The sequence below is a fragment of the Papilio machaon genome, chromosome Z (genome assembly GCF_912999745.1).
Source record: "Papilio machaon chromosome Z, ilPapMach1.1, whole genome shotgun sequence".
Taxonomy (NCBI): Eukaryota; Metazoa; Arthropoda; class Insecta; order Lepidoptera; family Papilionidae; genus Papilio; species Papilio machaon.
Window position 1 is genome coordinate 826,320 of NC_060016.1, and position 23,829 is coordinate 850,148.

General features: G+C 31.6%; 1 protein-coding gene across 1 annotated transcript; it reads right to left on the bottom strand.

The window, feature by feature from the left end:
* Positions 1-12,387: 12,387 nt before the first annotated feature.
* On the bottom strand, positions 12,388-23,624 carry LOC123723452 (thyrotropin-releasing hormone receptor). The gene is made up of 3 exons (XM_045686085.1): positions 22,650-23,624; positions 20,647-20,866; positions 12,388-12,632 (listed from the first exon to the last, which is right to left on the bottom strand). Exons 1-3 carry the CDS (start codon positions 23,622-23,624, stop codon positions 12,388-12,390), a joined length of 1,440 nt encoding a protein of 479 aa, XP_045542041.1.
* Between the last annotated feature and the right edge of the window lie 205 nt (positions 23,625-23,829).

A 23,829-nucleotide genomic window follows, 5' to 3' on the forward strand; every position in this document is an offset into this window, starting at 1 on the left:
AACTCGTGGACGGGAGCGCGGTCGCGGTCGAGAAACACTAACTAGCCTAACTAGCGGTGGATCTCGCGATTTAGTCGCAACGTCAAGTAAGTTTAATCGGTTTAAACAGGTTGATCGCGCCCGCGCCCCGATCCCCAGTTAGATATAAAGAAGAACTCATCCTCTATATAAAAAAAGGAAATATAAGTTTTTGAATGATCATCGACCGTGAAAATGAACTGTAAATAAGACTACAAATAATTAAATTAGCCCTAATTCTCTTGTCCACTTTAAAAGCAAAAGTTTATCTCTTGAATTCAATTTATTATGTTCTAGACATTTTACTATCCAATCTTGCAATTTTATTTTATTACGACAAACACGTAACAATGTCGTCGTAGACATTCGTAGTTCGTAGACACACGTAGACAGTCGTAGGCAACGGCAGTGTCGTGCTATTTTAGATTCTTACCAGTTTTAAAGGGACAATTTTAGTTCACAAAACACGATGAATCAAATTAAGAATTTATTTCAGGGGCACTCAGCAAGACATTATCTTAGTACAAGTGCTCGGTTATACTGCTTTATCGTGCATCAAAATGAATTGTCGCTGCCCCGGCTTTAAGGATAATAACATAACCCTCAATCAATACCCCCTAAATAGAGCAACACATTTGCAATATGGTCATTTCACCTTTCACCTTTTTGCTTCTTTCACAAACAACTTCATAATTACTAAAATAATAATGGTCATAAGTACCATTAAACAGAAGACTAACGTATACTTACCGAAAGATATTGTCGTCATGTTCGGACTAAGGTAGTGAAAATACAGTGACGATTTAAAACACATATTCAATTTTGGAAATTTAATATAACCATAAAATAATTTCCACAAACAATAGTGAACCAGTAACAAATTTGACCTGTACAAAAGTATATTACCAAAAAGTATTTAATTATAATTTCTCACAGTAATAGTGTAATACATAAAGTATATAAAATTTATACATAGTCAAATCATTTTTAAACTTACAAAAAAAAAAAAATTATTACAAAACTTATAATAAAATAAGTCGACTTCTTACCAAAAAGTACGGAGGTATGTTAAATAATATACATTCTATTTCCAAAATTGATTTTTAAATTTTTCAACATCAATATTTAAATAGACTGAGCTAATGGATTATTACGATAATATGATTGCAACACAAGCTGGTTAATCAAATAAAAATGATGATGATCTCATCAATAATGGACAAGGATATGTGACTCAATGAAGGCATAAGTAAAAAAAGTGTCAGAAGGTTATTTTCATACTGTAGGTGTCAAGTCATGTTTTTCTTTTTTGTTATTTTCTAAGACCTTGTAAGTTTAAGATACTTTTAGACAGAACTAACCGCTAGAATAGTGTCTCTGTCATCGTGACATATATCCTTGTTTGATTATAAGTAAGGAGCATCACCATTTCTTTTTGACACCACAAAAGAATACATATCGCGTATCTATAAACGCGTAGCAAAGTATAATGATATTATATATTTATTTAATTCTTGTAAGATTTTTAATGGAAAGAAATTGTATTTCGTAAAAGTGGGTTTAAATAAATTTGATTTAAGAAAAATCTACTGGAAATAGTAAAAAGAATTAAAGAAATCTATTTTGTTATTAATATATGGACTAACTGAAATGTACAGTATATCGAGAACAAGTTTTACGTAAAAAAAATTAAACCTTTTAGCATAATATGATTGTATAAATCACAATTTACAAAATTAATTAATCTAGTCGAGATAAAATACGAAATGTAAGTTTACACCGTATCGACTTTAAAAATATCATGTGGAACAGAATAATATCAATTATAAATTCAAGCTTATTATAGATTTCTATTAAATGGATTTCTTGTTAAATTTTAGTTAAATTTACATCGAAAATATTTTGTAATTTTGAAATATAAATCAAAGAGTTTCCACTGCTGTGACACATGTATTGACACCTATTGTTGTCGCTGTTTTTTCAAAGAGAATATGAGAGATAACAATATATGTCGATATAACTGTCACTGTAGTGGAAACTTAACATTATAAAATATTTACACACTTTTTCATTCAAGGACGGTCAATAAATAGACGGCTAATAGATGGTTTAAGCAAATTCAATCTGTACAGCGCAGTATAATTTTGTCCACAGAGAATTGAAAAATATGTCTTGACATGCCATTAACTTTATTACGTACAGGAATATCATGATAGGCTTAGAAACAAACATAACTGAATAATATTGCCGTAGGCTTTCATTGTGGTCTCAATTTTTTCATGGGAAGAAGGTATGGTTATATATGAGAGTTTCGGAACAGTGTTGGAGTGATGTGTAACTCGAACTGTCGTCTAAAATGATCAGCGGAAAACCGCGTAGTACGCGTCTTACTTAATTATTATCGGTCTTTTCAAAGTAAATGAGAAGGATAGCAATATTGTTGTAATACAGGTGTTATGACAGTGGAGACACACTCTTATATCTATTACAAAATTTAAAGCGACATTTTAAGTAACTGACTAGAATGTTGACCACTACAAAATTAGATAACATTTCACTCATGACTTCTATAAAGGCCAGCAGTAATGTTTCTACAAATATTGTAATTATTTTTGTTACGGTCTGTAGAACTATTTTCTAATGTCGCTTACATTGAAGAATTTTCAATATACTTAAAGACATACTAACTCCAAAATCCACAATTACATCATGGCCAATTTTATTTGTTTGGAATACAAAGAAATGCCATGAATTCCATTATTACTACATCACTTACTTTAAAATTTAAACCGATTTCTTTTACGAACGAAGAAATTAAATATGTCATAAGAATGTATACATGCAACGCCTGAAAAAGGCTTAAATGTCTAAAAGTGCATAATAATTATAAAGATAATATATGAAGTAATATGATACTTATTCTAAGAATACACATTATATAGTCTGACCATGAATATAAAAAACCTCGTCATGTTGTGGAAATATGTAGACCTAATTTCTTTGTGTACATTAATAAGGTATGTAATAAAAAAGCCGATTTAAGCGCCCCCAGGCAAGGATTTTTATATTCTTGGTTAGGCAGTACGCCAATTATTGTTCACTTAAGCTAATATTGGATATTGAGAAATACCTACAAATAATGACACTTAGATAATATCATAGGAAATACGAATACTCGATTAAGTTATTGAATACACTAAAATACCTGATAAGCTAATTGATATAATTAATTAATGTGTTAAAGATAACTTAATTTGTAAAATCTCGTTTTCATATGCAAACATAATTCAAGTCCTTGGATGTATAAATCAACTATAAATGAGTTTTCATTTCATATAAAAAATTAAAAAAGTATAAATGAAAATAACTTAAGGAAAGGTTACCAAATATTGTGTACATTTTAAAAATTGAGTGGATTATTTGTAAAAATTTATACATATTTACAGTCCTTCCATACAGTGTGAAACAAAGGTTGCAGCGTTGTTTTTTTACTGTCGATGATATTAGTGGAAGGCAACACGACTAATGTGTTGAGACAGCAGAAATATACCTTACAACTTCGTTCAGTGATTTCTGAATGAAAATAGAGTCTATTGATATTAAAACACTGAGCTGCTAACCACAAGTTAATCACTACACGATATAAACTTAGATAATCCGCGGCATCGACTGTGTGGCATTTCCCGCACGTCTCCAACAATATACTAAGTTAATTAATTACTAATAAAGCGTCTTTGATTCATATTTTGAATAATTACAATAGACTTATAGTTTCTTAAGTTAATTGAGTAAATATGTTACATTACTATATGTATATTATTACTTATTGTTCTCATCACGTATTTACACAAAGCAAACAATACACTGTATATATGAAGCAAATTCAACAAAGACTATTTATGTACAATTAAGATCTGATTCAAACATGCATTGCCATAATTTACTGCGCCAAAACTAAGAAAATATACCTTCATATATCTCTACTATTCTGCGCTTCGAACTAGATGTGCATAGAATTTTGGCACGAATATTTGTCACTATAAGTTAAACTACTATTTTGTACTGTTGATGCTCGGTTTTCCGATGTTATATTTACAAAATCTTATCACTTATCCCAATTATATCAAGTATTTAGTTATATTTTTTAAAAGAAATATCAGACCACGGTCATGGTTTAGATGTATAGGTAGATTCTGATAAAAATGATTATTTGGCGCAGTCGTGGCACAATTCGCTCACATTTCTACACTCATTTAGTTACGGCTACTCTTAATATTACCTTAAAAGTAAATCTATTGCTATCTCAACATTTCCTGGGAGAGTGAAATTAATGAAAATATGTTTTTTCTACGATTGTTTTGGCAACGGAAACTGATGGTTTATTAGTTTGTCAACAATCGGGTCGGTTGTTCGGAAGTTTACCGTCTAGGAAGTCGTTGACCAAAATTACCAATCACTTTGGAACCATAAATTTTTCTTCTCAATCACTTCTCACTGAATCTAGATTATTTATATGACTATTGGCTAAAAACTTTGAGAAAAAAAAGCTTAACGGCTATGTAGATATGATATAAACTTAAATTAGATTATTACTTATATCATACACTAAATCATTAAGGCACTGGGAATGCGACTATTGTAAAATATTTATATGTATGTTATCATTAAAAAATTAACCCTTGTCTATGAGTACGTTATATATTTAAGTAAGCGAATGGTTTATAGAGGTTACAATGGTATGGTACAATTTATGTTGAAGTCGTTATTTTTATTGTCAAATGAAAATAAAATTGAAATGAATCGATATTCGACTTCTTAATTTTGGCATAATCTGTTTCTTTCTAATAAATGGCCCAAAAATGTCCCAAATCACGCATACTGACAACCTTATTGACTTTTATAGTACAATGTGACCTCTTTTGTCAAATTTCCGGATAAACGCCGGTTTTTGGCATAAAGCTAATGAAGAATTTCTCGGTTTTTTTTTGTCGAAATATTTGACTTATAGAAAGTTGTAATTTAGAGAATCAAGACTGATTGAAAAAAACGTACAATTTTTCTTTTTACTTTTGTCTATTACTTATGTTCGAATCATAGAGGTTCTATTGTATGAATCTTGATATTGTCACTAATAATAATAATAGTGACATAATTATTGCATTTGGTCGGTTCCCAGTACAACGCCATACCTTTACCACTTGTTGGATTCTAGATCCAATAAGTTCATTTTCGAATTAAGTTAAAACTATAACGTACGTACTTAAAACATATTACCGTGAGTTCCCAATGTCGTGATACATCTGTTTTCTTTGTTTTTTTTTCGAGAATGATATTAATGATAGAATGTTATTAAACATGTATTTGGACAGTGAAAACCCACGGTAAGGATATTATTACATTACTGAATATACTTAATATTGTAGCGGAATTATTAAATGTTTAAACTATTTGATTACAATACTCCTATTTAAAGTTAAGATTTCATTTAAATTAATAAATCTTTGATTTTGACTATTTACAATTTACAGAGGATTAGATTTTGTGAATATTTTTGAATTTACGATGCAGTATATTAAGTTCATTTATTAATATTCCTCTAAAATTTAAATGTCCAAAGTTTCTCTTAATATAAAATATGCTACAGTTTATTTGTACAGCTAAAAATGGAAATTATTAACTTCTAACTTCGGATCAATAATTTAAATCAATCATAATAATTGAAATCTGCCACAAAATATAGTAAGAACCAAAGCAACTCTCTTAAAATGGCAAATAAAATAAGAATTATTATTTTGGATAATTACAATAACTTTTACAGTAACAAATAAAAGTGAAAAGGCCCCTTATATATGGTGTGCTATTTTATGTTCGTATGAAAGAGTGCAAAAGCGAAGAGAGAATTTGCTAGTTGAAGCGTCACCATCATTTTAGAATCGACTCCTTCGAAGTTCTACCGTTTTTGTACTGAGGTTAAAATGGTTCATCAGTATCTGTACATTATCTGCCTTACTCTATTATATTTAAATACTTTAACTTAATTAATTAACTTTAAAATTTAAATGAATCATAAGATTTCACGCGACTCAATTTTGTTGTATATATACTAATTGTCGACCAAACACCCTCCCACTTTCATACTGTTGTTATGTATTCTAAGTTATTTACATGTAACCAGTTTAATACTGTTTAATTCGAATCGCACCATATTCAACCCATCGACATTAGCACATAATATGTACAGCCCTTAATAATATATATACTAACTTCTGGTCTTAACACTAGTATAGCCTGACCAGGTTTATAGAAATCCTCGCCAATTTTTTTTGCAATGGTTATATAGAAAGGTATGATTTTTTTGGGCCCACGCAGTATGGTGTATAATAATCAAATATATATATTAAAAAAAATTACAGTAATTTTCTTTTTGTAAAGTCTAATGTTAATTAATATGCTTAGATATGGCTGATAACTCAATATGGGGAATAAACCAACCAATATTATGTACAAAAAAAAACTCATTAATAAAAATGTTTGCCATCACATTGCCGTTGTGGACTGTCGCACAGTTGTCAAAGAGTATTATTATGATTTCATTATAATTTTTGAGTTTTTGAATTCCAATGCAAAAAATCTGTTCGTAGCTGCAGAGAAAAAATTGTAATTTATTGGAGATTTTTTTTTTAAATTTACATTATTTTATTTTTAAGTGACTTTATTTAGACGTATTGGCGTAGAGGTTGAGTGTTGCCATATCAAAAGGTTTAAAGATTTTGACGCGCATAACAGATTTACTACTTTCCCGGTCAGGCTAACATTTTAGAGGCTACGATATTTTAATTCCTATTAGTTTATGGACCATTTGGATGTATTAAATTGTGGTCTATAAAACTAATAACAGCACGTGATGAGCGCATACATTATACATAGTAATAATAAAATTTATAATTGTAGGGCCATTTGCCTCCTTTCCCTTAACTAAATCACAAAGATGCTTTTCGAATAATGTACACTTTATTCATAACTAGATATCCATTGCCGAAACACATGTTGTGTTGTGAAAAATGTTGTCATTCTCTTGAACAGAAACTTTACCAGTAATATGTTAAATGTAAGTATTTTGGTTGTACTATAAATTTAAAACCTACTTTAATTTACCTTAAAGTCTATCTTATCTCGAAGTTAATTTAAGTTTCAAAGGTACTGGTAGCGCTACAGATACGATGTATCTGTTTATATTTACAAATTAACAAATATTAATTATTAATTGATATATTTACATTTTACGAGAAGTAGAAAAATTGAGAAGTAATAGGTTAGCGTGGTATGGGCATGTTATGAGGAGGAAAGAATCGCATGTGGCTAGGAGAACGTTAAGTATGACTGTGGATGTACACCGGAAGAAGTAGGCCTAGGAAGAGATGGATGAATTGCGTGAAAGGAGACATGATGGAAACCTAGTGCGCCAACCCTACGTAAGTGGGTAAAGGACAGGAAGATGATGATAAATATTTACATTTTACCTTTCAGACTTGATCTTACTTCTTACATTCCTTAACTGTTCATACATGAGATGTTAACATTATTCTTTAGTTGAATGCAGACTATAAGTCAACTTCAAACACTTTTGGTACTTTACTAACGAAAATACTTTAGCCTTTTTTAATACTAATTAATTATTTACATTTTATACAAACTTACTGGCTAAAAGATAGAGGAAGAGCGAACAAAGTATGAATGGATTGCGTGAAAGGGGATATGTTAAGAAGGGAGCGGGTCAGACATAACCTAAGAAAAAAGACAAGGAAATGATGACAGACAAGCATGGGACAAAAAAATCATTAATTATTTAAATACCATAAATGTAAATGCTTCTTAACCTTGATAAAAAAACAGTTTAAAAATCATGCTTTATTCAAAAATTATACCCAAAAGTAAAAGACTTAAGAGCGAACATAAGGATAGAAGGGGAGAAAGAATGGGAGAGACCTAAGTCTGGAAACTTGACTGGCTGCTAAACGTATATGTTCTAATGTCTAGCAAGATTTTTAGATACCTTTTTTGCCGATGACGGCTTTTTTATTTTATAACAGCTACCTTAACTTGATAGGATAAAATCCTGAGACAAATACTTTTAAAACATTACGGCGAATGAATACGCGAAATATTTATGGCTACGTAAAAATGCTTTCAAAAATTCTCGCAGACGCAACATAAAAAAAATGAGGCAAATTGCTAGATTGGGTTATTATCAAGGCTTTAGTTTTACAATTAACTTCCATACTTAGAGTCGTAATGGTTATCTAATCAGTCCCTTTGCCTAGATTTAATATACTAAATTTACACTAAGGGCCTACATTAGTAACTATTGAACGTCTCTCAATATGGCGGTAAGAGCTGAATTATTATATTGACTGTATTTTGTCAAAATAATAATCCAACAATGTGGCTATTCCATCCCACCCTCCACTTCGAAACACATGTTTGTACTCGTAATTTTTGTTTCATTCAACACCAGATGAACCGTTCCACAATTTTACAGGAAAAAATCATCAGGGAAAACAAGTAAGTAAATTAAAAAAAAAATATTGCTAGACAAAGGCCTCCCCCCCGGAATAGCCATTATTATAGGCATTTGTCTTAAGCAATATTTGGTTAGGTTATCAACTAAAAAAAGGTTCGTTCTTCTAAGAAAAGCCTCATTTAACCGGTACTAATATTTTGGAAATCTATCAAAAAAGCGTATGCCATAGTTTTACTGCGGATCTCAAGCTGATTTATCTAACGGAATCCTAGCCTAGACTTGCCTTGTTTATTTTTTAATTCCAGACTTAACAGATGACATTTTTATGTCTCGCGAGATGTCAGTAAACGCCTAAAACTTATATCTTAAAATACTGTTGTGGTTAAAACCAGTATATTAACTCAAGCCTTCAGAACAAATTTTTGATATAGGAGTTTTCATGTCATAAATGTATCTTTTTAATAGAGTTAAATCATTTTAAAAAGCTACCGAATCATTCACCGCAGTTAAAATTTGAATCATTTCATTTATCAACTATAAATTTTTAGTACTTTTAATAATCTGCAAATCAACCAAATGTTACCACACATTTGCATATCTCCCATACATTCATCTCACTTCACTCACTTTCTAGCACACTTTAAAGAGGCCACTCATACCTATATCCTCTACTATTACTTAATAATACTGTAATCTTTCGTTACTTATCAAAACCTTTCAAATTGTTACAGTTATAGTTATTTTAAAGTGCCAAAAATGTTTTGAAAATATGCATTATAAAATTTTGATGGATGAAAAGATGCAATTTAAGCCAATAATTCCCTGTCTAAGTGCATTTAAAATCGATTTGTTTGAATATAATTTTAAATTTAAAATATAGTCAAAAGTACAAAATTGTGAATTAATGATGTAAAATATTTTAAAGTTATTGAATTGAGTGTGTGAATAATTCACACGAGAACAGATCAGCATTGTACCAGCTGAAATTAATATTTTTGTTTAATAAGCAATTAATTAATCTTTAATCCATTGCATTCAATTATAATCGATCTTAAGATTGCAATAGCAATTGAGTGTTTTATTTTTTTTTCTTTGAAAAATGGAAAGATCATCTATAAGTTTTATAGCAAAACAATTTTTATTTTTTTATTTTTCGCAATAATTAATAAGTTATATCAAAATCAAAATTAATTTTTGAATCCAGTACCGAAGACGCGCCGAGAACTCCCGAACAAATCTGAGCGCGTGTGACGTCATACTGTTTTTTTGTCAACTTGACAGCTGACGTATAATAGCGGTAAACGATGCATTTGGATATGTTCCGATATGCACTGCGAGCACTGCACAGTGCTATCACTGTAGAAAAATTCGTTCTGTTATGGACTGCCAGTATACTGCCGCAGTACCCTAGGGAAATATATGACGTCATAAATCGCCGCCATATGCTACTGTGAGCACTGGCGTTTTCGAGGTAAGGTACTCGCAGTACCTTGATCACGTGATCAGTCAAAACCACTCGAGTGCCTAACGTCTTATAAACAAAGCTACAGTTTAATCAGAAAATTTTAAAGTTCTGTAATTAGTTTGGATTAATAAATAAAACAATGGAAGAATTGCAAAAATTAACCTTATTAGACTGTGTTGATAATGAAAAACATATTCTTTTTTATGAAAAAGTACTTACTTTTATTATATTATAAATTCAATTTACAATTCATATTAATTAAAATATTTTTAATTTGACACTACTCCAAAACAGTTTTTTTAATGTACTAGAAAACTTGAACACACTCATTTGAATGCTGTGTCAAAAAATGCTGCTGAAAGTATACGGGATTGCGTTCCGTTTTAATCGTAACCAGTATAACTGGCTATAAAGGGACGGACGTCATCACAGTATGCTGAATTGACGTCACACTGTACAGTGGTCGCAGTGCATATCGGAACATACCCATTATGAATTTGCGAAACATTATGACGTCACAAGTATTGTGGCTATCGTTCACATTCACGTGACTATATTTTAATTTTAAATCGCTTGTAATTAATTGAAAAAAAAATATTTTTCGTTTTTCACGTTACACATCGATAAAATTAATAATTAAGTTTTTAAAATATATATAAAAAATAAACATTAATTTTTTTCACACTCCCAATTCTAATTTGTCTAATTTTTCCCGGAATTATTTGGCTTGTTATTTGAAATCTGATATCAAATTATACAACTAAAATGGAAACAACCATAAAAGATATAGATTTAAAGGAATAACCAGTAAAGTATTAAATAACACTCTTAATTGAAAACGAGAATTAATTATTTTGTTAACATTTTAACAACGAAAGATAAGTAAATTTAATACAATAACTAATAAAGGCAATTTACACGATGCTGATTACTATTTCACTTTTTTTTCCTTATTTAGATAGAGCCTCACCGGTAAAGAAATATTTAATTTTTTGTAATTTATTTTCATAAATGCACACACATAATCAATTTGCCAGAAGAAAACTTTTAAAAATCTTTTATATTATGACACGTTCACACATTTTAAGTTTCAATTAATAGAATTGGTACATAGTTTATTGAAAGTTAGGGTACGTTGCTACGTTTGTTGTTTTCAAGAAGACCGTTTTAATAAGAAAATTTTTATCGAACCTAATAGCACTTTGATACACGTATTTTATTACAAGATGGTAAATCATATTTAACATATTATTTATATGTAATATTGAAAAATTAATATAACGTAAGTAATTAATTCCTTTAAAAATCTAATACATAACTTAATTCAGTCTGTGTTCTCGCATTGCAGTTGTCAAATTGATTTAGTAATGGATACCGGATCGGTACTCGTATTAATGATCTATGTGTTTAAGCAATTTTAAATGTTATAACTTCAATTGATGATATGGTAACATGACCACAATATTTAGTATAGGTTTCGTGATCTTTAGACAATGTGTATGCATTTCTAATTTTTTTTTTACTATATTTTAATCTTTTTATATATCAAAAGGTGGCAAACGAGCAAGCGGCCACCTGGATTCGCTGAAATAGCGAGGCGACCGTTGCCCATAGACATCCGCAAATGCAGATGCGTTGCCTACCTTTAATCAACGGAGAAGGGGACGCACAGAAAGAGGATATTTTTCCTTCATATGCGTCCCCTCTTCCGCAAAATCCACTTCCACATCCCATCCTTCCCTAACAAGGAAAGGGTTGGAAAGGATAGAGGACTAAAATTAGGCTTCCGGCACCACACTCATCAGACGAAACGCGGAATTGCTTCCACTTCACGCCTGACTTCTGTGTGGTCGTGGTATTGCACCGGTCGACCCAGCCCATTCGTGCACCCAACAAATATTGTTGTTGCGGGATCTACCACTGTTAATCTAATAAAATATTTTCTGAAATTACTTGTAAAAGTTATGTTTTTCGAATCATTCTTGTTCGCTAATAAATTCAATGTTTTGTATAAAAACTTAGTCATGTTCAAAGGTTCAATATGCACAAAATATGATATATCTTTAAATACTTCAAAATCGATTTTTGTTTTGTAAATAGAAATATATTTTACCCTTGTCCAGCATGGTACGAGTATTGTTTCAATTAAACCTAATGTACCAGAACCAAACAAAAAAGTATTAATTATAAAATAAATAACGTAATTATTTTATAATACTATTTCAATTCGTTTTTGAGCAAAAACCAAATTGAATATAAAAATTTCTATATCAATTTTATAAGCCAATATAAAACACGTGGTTTTGTATTAAAAAAAAAACCCGTACCCTGATTTAACAACAGTGCATGCACTATAGATATTCTTAAAATTAATTTTATAAATTTACTTGTTGTTGTTTGCGAGTCGTCCTGATCTAAGTGATGGATCCAAATACCGTACGCCGTGATGGACTTGCGGGGGAGCGATCCGTCTCAGTTCGATGGTCTCTGAGTTGCCGCTGTTGGCCTGCAAACGGCGCTGTCGGCTATTATCGAACGTCCATCTCGTGATGTATTGGTCGTTACGGCGATGTCGAGCCGTTGCCTGTACACCACTAGTGCCCGCCCCGTCGTTACTGATGAAGGAGGCTAAGAAAAAAAAAACAGATATTATTAGCTTGTAGAATGTTATCGTAGAATTCCACAGCCGTGACACTTGTTTTAATATAGTTCCAAAAAAAATCTTATGGCAGTTGGAATATATGTCAACTAAAAATGTCATCTTGACAGCGTCATATTTTGACCAATCAGGGAGCGGCAGCTGCACGGTTTAATGTTGCTTTTTTCATAAAAACGCCTGCGAAAACTGCGCAGACAACACTTGAATATTATTTAGTGAAATAATTTTAATCTGAAGCTTTTGAAGTAAATACCTTCCAAGTGTCGCCCGACGAATGAGTGGGAGGTGATAATCTGATCGCCTTGACACAGGTCTAAACAACTTTGGAAATACAATTAATAAACTTGTCGGTTATTTAATATGAGATCTAAGAAACTGACAACACGGCCACCGATATTACAGTTTATTAAATACTTGAGAAAGTCTTAACGACCGTCTCCGAACCTTTCTGACCTTGAACTTAATCCTTTTTAATACACTTTAATAATCTTTATAAAATGTTCGAGATAAATATCTCCCTCTCCTCGAAGTAAGGTCTTTATGTTACTTAATCATTCGTAGAATATGTTTTACTCAGATATTTTTACGCCAATTAGTGGATTGGAAGGTTTAATTTGAAGTATTTAACGATACGAGTCCTTCCGTGGCAAACCTTTTCGTTCTGTACTCTAAAGACCATATTTATCAAGTAACAAACAGTGATATAAAAGCATGTTTCTCAACTTTTTAACTGCTAAACTAGAATTTAATAACGTAAATAATTTCTGCATCTTTGTGTCTTTGTTATTGTTCTTATTTCCTGTCACAAATTTCAAAATTGATTTGTTTCCCCCCCTTCTAATTTTTCATCCCCAATTAACCTATCAAAATAATTTAGTGCTAGGAATACTAATTAGACACACACATCGTACAGACTGACTCCTTTTCAAATCATGGAAATAATAAGTGTCATCGTTTGTTGTCTCATCCCCACCACAGAAGGCAAAAGGGTTTCGAAGATCCCCCCCACCCTCGATCCCAAAAAAATTACATACAGCGCACCGCCACGCCCGTGTGGGATTTTACAAAAAATAATGGATAGTACGATGTAAAGTTGGACACGAAAGGGACAATTTATGACGGTGGACGTTTGCAGTGTCATGTATTACTGGTACATAGCTATTTAGCTTTCGCTAAACGCACACCGGTGTTTTCATACCATTGCAAAATAATGAACTCGGTCAACAAGCAATCGACTGCTGAAAGCCAGTTACATTGCGCCGCATGAAATTTTATTGATAGTTTTTATAGTATATATATTAAGAAGAATAATAATATATTTTATATCTATTTAGAAGAAACAAAACATTTCAGTAATTAATTTTACTGTAATGTTTGACACAAAATATAACAAATGTTCTGTTGTCAAGTTATCATAGTATATTATAGCCTCTACCATTTCTTTGAAAACAATTTTATTTTATCTTACAGTTTAAAAAGCGTATTGAAATGATACTTACAGAAATTAGTTAATTGAATCAAATCTATAGAAATGCAGAATACATATTTCGTATTAATTATAAACTAATTAATTGACATCCGAGTATTGATATCAAGTAACAAGTATACCGTTTTGTAGTGTTTTGTCGGAACGTGGAAAGTAAAGTTCACAAAGTGTTTGTAATATGTGGTTACGAGCAAAGCAAATCTGTCAGAGTGCTCCCGGGCACGCGTTTGCAAATCGATACCCCTTCTATTCCTATCACTCACGTTGTACCAACAATGCATATGTACCTTGATGTTGCAATCTTTTGCAATAACAACTGAACATGCTGTTTGTTTTTTATTTTATTTAAAACACTTTACTATTGTAAATCAAATATAAAACTTGAAAAGCTCGAGAAATTACTTAAAATAAAAAATTATATGACAGCCAGAATACAAAGAGGATCTTGTGATTTTTTTGACGATGACAGGAGGGAGACAGGACCTGTCATCATTTAGTTTGACTTATGTCCACAGGTACAGATATCTTTGTCGGTCTATTATTAGTAAATTGAACATTCTACTCACACCTTTAACAAAAGTTTCAGAAATAAATACTCACAACATTGTTGACATATTCTAACATGTCTACCATGATCTTCAATGATAGACAAAAGACAAAGCTCTTATATACTTCTTATGTATTCATTGTACAAGTGTATATAATTTGTTAGTCAAAGCGTGCCTCACGTGACTTCAGCTTATCAATAATTTAATAGCCACATCGAATGCTACAGTTTCAGTTTACATAGTAGGTACTTAATTGTAGTTGTTGCTTTGTGTTTCAAACAATTTTATACAGTTTGCAAACAGAGTACAGAACTGCCCCATACTTTATTGTTTCAATTGTTTCACATGTTATCATTGTTTTTATAATCATTTTTTTATACATCTATCTATCTATCTATATACTAGCTTTTATCCGCGACTACGTCCGCGCGGAATAAAAAATAGAAAACGGGGTAAAAATTATCCTATGTCCGTTTCCTGGTTCTAAGCTACCTGCCCACCAATTTTCAGTCAAATCGATTCAGCCGTTCTTGAGTTATAAATGGTGTAACTAACACGACTTTCTTTTATATATATAAGATACTAGCTTTTACCCGCGACTCCGTCCGCGCGGATTAAAAAATAGAAAACGGGGTAAAAATTATCCTATGTCCTTTTCCTGGTTCTAAGCTACCTGCCCACCAATTTTCAGTCAAATCGATTCAGCCGTTCTTGAGTTATAAATGGTGTAACTAACACGACTTTCTTTTATATATATACTCGTATATAGGAACCTTTTTTATCTTGTGTGCATTTTTTTTTATTCCGCGCGGACGGAGTCGCGGGTAAAAGCTAGTCCTACATAAAATAATTGGCTGTCTCGGGAACTGGGACAATTATTTGGAAGAAATTTTACAATTTAGCCTTATTTTTTAAAGCATTAATTTTTTTGAACAAAATTTCGCGATTTCAAATACCTTTTTTGTACAAAACTACCTTCGATTGATTAAATGTGAGACCTGAACGAAGCTCCGTACACACACATACGACAAATAGACCTGTTTCTACGTATGACGCAAGAAACCCTGTAATTTAAATAGAAATGATGAACCTATTATTACTTGTTGCAAATCAATAAACAAAGGGTATTTTCAAGCATTATTACACTACTTTTTTATATTTCCAACAGTGTTTAATATAAATAAGGTAACGTACAGAGATATCTAACTTGAGAAGTTGTAATTATTTGTTATATGTTTTGTCATGGCCTAGAACCTAAACGAGTGAACTAATTTGGAGGAGTGAGGTGCCATTAGATTTGTCTTCTTCTTCTCCGAAGTGTCATAATGTAAGATATTAAATTCTAAATTAATGAAAAACGATTTCGAATCTCGCCGTAACTTTTGACATTGCATAACCATTTTTTCGATGTATTCGATGTTCTAAAATAAGAAATTGTTATACTATTTAGTTTTTTTACTTTTTTTTAAATCTTATATATATAAAAGAAAGTCGTGTTAGTTACACTATTTATAACTCAAGAACGGCTGAATCGATTTGACTGAAAATTGGTGGGGAGGTAGCTTAGAACCAGGAAACGGACATAGGATAATTTTTACCCCGTTTTCAATTTTTTTTTTCCGCGCGGACGGAGTCGCGGGTAAAAGCTAGTTATGTATATGTATTGTGTACACTTAATAAGAGATTATTTAGTCTAAGTTAGTAGTTAGATTATGTAGTCTAAATTAATTATTTTTTAATTTTAATTTCGCTATTTCATCTATTAGAGCCTCAGCCAATCGGGTTCTTTTTCGAATTAAAGTTTTATTATTTTATTATGTTATACAATAATGGAGACCAAAATAATTAAATTTAATATTTATGAATGGATATTGCTACGTTTCCCACGTAGCCTTATTTGGGTGGATAAAAAGGAAAAAGGTTTTAAAAAATAATAATGTTTTATTGAAAAGAAAGATAATGATGACATGCATGAAATAACTAAACTATATCTAAAAATTAATTACGTATAGTAATATTAATTAATTAGATAAATGCTGGCAATACATATCTTAAAAGATTAAAATTTATTTTTAAACCTTAGAAAATAATCTTACGGATAATCAGGCCCTTTTTGTTTTTTTTTTGGGCGGACTAAAGTTCGAAGTCCATTTTTTTTTTAGTTTTAATGACAGTTTATCTTTATTTTCGAATTTTGCTTTACTAAATTTACTACTCTCTCAACTACATTCTCCACTAAAAGGCCTGCTTAAAAGTACTTATCTATACTAATTTACTTTTTTCTTACTAATTTTATAAATGCAAAAGTTTAGATGGATGGATGAATTTTTAGTCGTTCCAAAACGGTGAAACTGATTAATTTGGAAAATTTCATTTAGATCCGTGATTGAGGTGTTCGAGAGATACATATTCGATAGTCTAGACTAGAGTGAAAGAACGCATATGCTCCTTAGTATTTTTTTTTATTTCTCCGCGGACTGCCAATTTCTCTTATGCCCTGTTTCTGAAGTCCTTTTAACCATTCGATAGTGTTTATGGTTTGATAACGAAATGAAATGCCACTCCGAATTCCGTATCTTAAGTTTTACTTAGTTTAACTTATCTTACCAATTAACACCCTTAAAATAACTGTATTTCACGTTTTTCCGCACTAAATTTTCATTACGGTAATTAAGTTCATTGACAACATAATTCTACATATTTCATTTTAATTTACATTTTTTTTTGTCGAACTTTAATTATGAGTTTGAAGTGATATACCGGTAGAGGTAGACAGAAAGAGATGGATAGATTGTGTGAAAGAAGACATAATAAAGAAAGAGTGACGACAAAGATGAGTGGAACAAGGACAGGGTGATGACAGGATGATGACTTTTTTGGGTTTTGACAACTATCAAAATGACAATGCGAACGTCAAAGAATTAATAGAGTTGACATCGACCGTAAGGGATAGAAATTCTGCGATAAAATTCAAAGGCAGTAACGATATCAGAAATGTTTGTCTTTTGAGTCAAGAAATGATAATTTAAAATAATTAAGTTACACCGTGACAGTGATTTGTTCGATAACCATAGATAAGGCAATTTAAGAAAAAAAAATCAAACTTTGTTTTACCGCAACTTTAGTAATTAAATTTTTCAATTTAAAACACCTTTTCATTTTTACTTCCTATATTTTTCAACTAATTAGAAATATATAATCCATTTTAAATGCATTTTTATTACAGACTAGCTGTCGTCCGCGCGGAATAAAAAAAAACATAAGTAACCTATGTATTCTTCCAGACTATGTTTTGCATCTATGCCAAATTTCATCAAGATCTGTTACGTCGTTAGGGAGATAACTTCAAACATCCAACCATCCATCTAAACATTCGCATTTAAATTAGTAAGATTAATCCATCCGAGGGAAGTGAAACTAAAGCTAATCTTACTGATAACTTCGTTATTCAGTTAACGATTAATCTTAATTACAATATTTCAATATAGATTCTAATTGCTATTTTGTGAGAAGTGTAAAAACTTTAATAGGCGCGTTTACACGACGTGAGTGCTGACCGAATAATTTTCAGCCGACACACGCCGCCCTACTCTTATATGGTTGATTTCTTTTGCATGGATTTACATGGAATTATGATAGTTGTTTAAATTAATTATTTACTTTTTTCTTAATTTTTATTTTCTTGCGGCCTATTCTAATTGTTTTTTTTTTACTTATTCTAAGTTGTTAATAATAATTATCAGTCTTTTATTAACATATGAGCATTGATCAGGTGTTTAGATATCATTATATGTACATTTTCCTTAGTTATTTTAACAAATCACTTAGTTTAACATACGTACTATAAATGCATTCTGGCCTTTCATAAAAATGTACAACGTTATTATAATCTACCGTAAGAGTGCAAATGCAAATATACTTTAGCCTTCTAAAATCTTCAGTTTAATACATGTTGTTATCTCTGTTTTGTCTAAAATAATGACAGGGATGATGATATGTTTTATTCAGAGATTTTGGTCTCAGAAACCAATAGTAAGCGATGCAAACTCTGCCCCTGGCTCTTTAGTTGCTATTTTTCTTTTATTATATTAATATCGCAAAAATAAAATTTTGAAATTTTACCATTACAGCTCTTATACATAAATACTGTAATTTTTTTGTGCCTTTCAAGAAGTGATAGTTTCGCACAGAACAAAATGTGTGTATGTTTATCATTTTTTTTAATCTAACCAATTCTTAAATTGAAACTAGAAATAAAGTTTTATTTTTATTGAATAGACGGAAAACTGTAAGGTTTTTAAAATAAATTCAATTAAAAAACTAATTAATAATATAACATTAGAAATCAAGATAAAAACAACATACTAGAATAATAAAATTATGAAAAAATACAATTAAATATAATTAATAACTAAAAATTACCGATAAAAATAAAAGTTTCATAAAACAAATGTAATGACTCTATAAATAATAGTAATAAATTTATGGTAATATTAAAAATCTATATATCGATGGGTCGTATGTAAACGGGCCAAAGTAACAAATTGTTGATTTTTACTTTTTTATCTAAAAAGCTACCTCTTAGTTTAGTAAACAACATGCACTAAACACAAATACGCATTTACAGTTTTAAACGTGTTTTTTTTTTTGCTGCAATAAAAGGGCCTATGCGGCCTATTTTCCTTTATGGTTGAAGCTTTGAGAGTCTCTACTGTAAAGTTGTCAATTTACACATTGACTATTATTCATAGGAGCCATCGATTTATATTCACATTAAAATAGTAAAAATTAATGTAAGAAAATACAAATTAAATCTTCTTAGCATAATATTAATATAACACTGCCTGATTTTTGCACAAGTGAAACATCGAAGATAAATGTGTCCATCATTAAACTTCTTTTCTCGCAAAACATTTTTTTCACGTATGACTACGATCTAGAAATAAGGAAACAAAAAATAATTAAAAAAAAAACAACAAAGGAAAGAATTAAATGATACAAATAAAGCTATTGGTTTGTTGATTTGAATAGATAAGTCGATAAGAACATGATTGTTGATTGGCCTTGTGTTTCCCCTACGAAAGATTTGTATATAAACTGTAATCCCTATTTATAAGTGAATCAGAGGGATGTCTATATGTTTTGTAGATGTGTTTCGTAAGTGTAAACACACGGTGAAATGAACAATAGCTTTTGCACATATAAAAGCGACAAAGTTCAAAGTGCACGATTAAATGAATAATAGTGTATGTTGTCTGTGAGATATGAACAGATATAACAAAATATATAAAAGACCAAAAACAAAAAAATCACGCTATTTTCCGGCAAGATTCGCGACATGTCAATGTTTTGTTCCAAAAATATAATATTTTCGTCGTAGCGTAATTATGAATTGCAGTATTTATTGTGAAATGTAAAATGTCAGTGAAATCTAAAAATGTACGTTTTTTTCCATCGATGTACAATAAATTTCTAAAGAACCATTTCAATACTTTTAAATCCAAATAAGGTCGTCGGGTATTCCTGGAATTTTATATCCTAATATTTTCTTTTTTATGTATTTTCTAAGTATTTTCCTTTTTATATTTCTAAGTATATTTTTATATATTTCTTCAAGGAAAGCCACACATTAGGACATAAAGTATACCAAAACTTCGCTGTTAAAAATGCTTCGCTTAAGCCAAACGCCAAAGAGCTCATTACGTATATGGTCACAAATAATGTTTAATGCAAATTAAAAATGTACATAATTTGCTTCAAATGTAACCCGAATCATCGATATAAAGTAAATTATAAGACGGTTAGATGTATCGTAATTATATTTTATTATATTCGTATTTTATGACGCAAGCAAATTCAAAATTAATCCACATGAAATTTTATAAAATCGCTTCAAAGAATTCATGTAATTATGTTAAATATAAAATTAAGCGTGTAATTTTGACTTACTTGTGGCGCTGCCGCCGGGCGCTTGGTTAGGCGACAGTTCTCTCAGGGTGATAGCGCGGCGAGTTCTTTTTCTAAACGTGGGCAGGATGTTCTTGACCGCCCTTCGGAAGTTCTGCCCGCTCAGACAGTACAGCGTGAAATTGATGCCGAAGTTTGTGTTGAAGAATATTAGCGCGATTTGTTGTAGAGCTGCCCAACTGCCGGTGCTTTCGCGTTGATTCTGTTTGACAAGGAAAAGTTGATATAACGCATGAACAAGTTTAAAAACAACTATAGTTAGTTTAGTATTATACTTTATATAATGTACATTGTGATAAATAAGGAATTCTCAGGATAAAACTGGCATTTGCGTATCGTTTTAAGATTATACGTAAAAGTGCGATAGGTTTTATTGTTGTGCCTCTTAGATATCACCGTATTCTTTGTGTACACAAGCACGTTGCATTTGTATAAATATAAAGTATTCTTTAAGATACCTTTCAATAGTTAAAAATGTCGGGTATGAGCATAAACTTATGCTCTATATCATGTCTACTGGCTACGTCTGTTAGTTCAAAGTTACTCGACATTTGTTACAATGTTTATTGGAAGAAACCTTTAGATCTCAATTAGAAAAAAAACTCAATATAATACACCCCCGAGGGGGTGGGGGAGAAGGCAAGTAATTTGTCTCAAGTTATACACCCACGCCTCACGTACCAGTCGCAATATAAGCGTAGCAATTATCTACTGTTCACTATTCAATATTGAAATGTTCCAGAACTATGTCCTCAAACACAAATAACGTTTATTGTGCAGTAAAGGAATGTTCGCCTCGTTGCATTTAATACGCAAAAGCTATAATAATTTTGAATACGAATTTCACAGTTAAATTAATTATTTTCAGTAATTAAGTTTGACTTTACATGATCATTTTAAAACAAATTGGATTTTCGTGCTCGTATTTCGTAGCTCATATTTATATATTTCTTCTTCTTATTGCTAGCATATTTGCTGCTTTTTTTATTTAGGACTCGATACCTAAGATACTGTCGTGTTATTTTTCACAGAAATAGAAAAAGGTGGTTATATTTTTTTTCTTAACATTTTATCACTTTTATAATATTATTTGAAATAACTCTCACAGTGAAGTAAAGCCCGACGAAAAGCAAGATACAGCTCAAATGAGATTTTTCTATTTCAAAGTAAGGGGCGGCGACTTGTACAAGGCAACAGGTGCCTTGCCTCTCACTGCCCGCCGCCGCCGCTCTAAGCCTTCAACATTTTGCCGTTTTTACTAACCAACCTTCTACCTCTATAATTCCCTTTGTTTCTATCACAAAAAGTGATAAAGCGGATTACATCTCAGTTACAATATTATTTATTAAAATATGCAAGCTAATGTTGCAAAATAGTTTCTATTATTTTTATATCTACGTTGCAGTATTTTTTTTTATAAAAGACATACGCACGGCTAAGTGCTTCTGACGAATCAACGAATTCATATATAGCGTTGGAATGTTTTTTATTTATTTCACGAAAATCAAAATGTAAACTCTAAAATCTACTAAATATGACCAACGCTTCATTTATCATAGTATCTGAGTTATTCTTTGATTCCAGTGAACACAATTATTATTTTCTATGTGTATCAACCTTTAAATAACTAATCGTCTATCATAAAGTAATTTACGGCAACTGACGATTGTGCGATGGTCCTTCGAGTCTGAATCTCATACGTCAATCAATTTTAAAAATAAGAAAAGCAAAACTCTATCAGATATTTTAAAAAACTTGTTATCAAGTCATTTATTTTAAAATTTACATTGTATTATAAAAGAGATTAAATTTAGATTATATTTTATATTAAGACTAGTTATACAAAAATAATTAAAGCATTTTTATATGATGCTAAAATTGTAGGTAAAACTTTTATCCAGCAAGTAATTAAAATTGTCGTGGTTTTCAAAATTCTAAATATATTTTTTTAATAATAAAAGTTTGTTAAGACAAAGTCCACTTACCAGATTGAAAGCGTAGGCTATGACGCGCATGGTGTAGGCAGGCACGTTCAAGCCGACATAGACCGAAGACACGATGAGAAGCATTTTTGTGACGCGTGTTTGTGACCGTGGATAGCCCAAGGGCCGCTGAGGCTGGATCTGGTTGGTGAAGGCCGCCAAATGCTCCGCTCTCGTGTACTCCCGCCGTTCACGCTCTATGCGATATATCCCTACTACGATTCGGACATTCAGGACGAATATGACTGCAAGAGGGACTGTGAATGATGCCACCGTATCAACAATGTTGAAGCGTGCGGCATGCGCAAGATATTCAAAGTCGATATTGCAGTCCGTAGGCGTCGGTGTCACAAATCGTAGCACGGGTATATTCAAGAGCAGTGAAAAAAGAGCGATGGCCGTTATCACATATCGGGATCGTCGCACGGTACAAATTACGTTACATTGGAGCGGGTGCAGAACTGCCATGAACCTTTCGATCGTAAATGCAACCACTATCCAGGCGCTGAAGGTGCAAGTCACATACGAAATATATACGAATATTTGACAGAAGCCTTGTCGATGAAACAGATCCGAGAAATGCACCGCGTTGAGCCATGGTGGTATCAGTTGTAGGAGAAAAAGGGTGTCCGAAATTGCCAGTGCCGATAAATATTGACTCGTCGATTGTAGCCGAAGTTTTGTTTTGTAAAACACGTACACGGACAGAAGGTTTCCGATAGCGCCGAGTAAAACAAGGATCGGTATATAGTAGACGTTTAGGCCGTTTGCAATTTGTTCCGAAACCGATTCAAAAAGACAAATTTCCGATTTTGTCGTACCGTTTGGATTTGTTAAATTTAACCCGGGCCCCACAGTGGTAATATTAATATGTGGCGGGGGGGCAGTCATTTTGAAGACTGCCCACTCGGGCGCCTGCCCGCCGAGAACTGCGTGAGCTCTCTCCGCGAGGGCCTTTTTATAAGGGCGGCGAGCCATGTCGGCTACCAACTTTCAGTACATGCTGCACTGATGAAATTTCCCTGGATACACACAAAATTCAACCATATCGTCATAGAAAGAAGGTTTTAATTTCATTCTCAGTATTGTTTCAGGAGGGATTTGTTGTTGCGCGTAACGGTAATTTGCAACGGCGTACAGACGCCGCCTACTTTCCCGCAACGGTTCGTAGTAAAATGTAGCC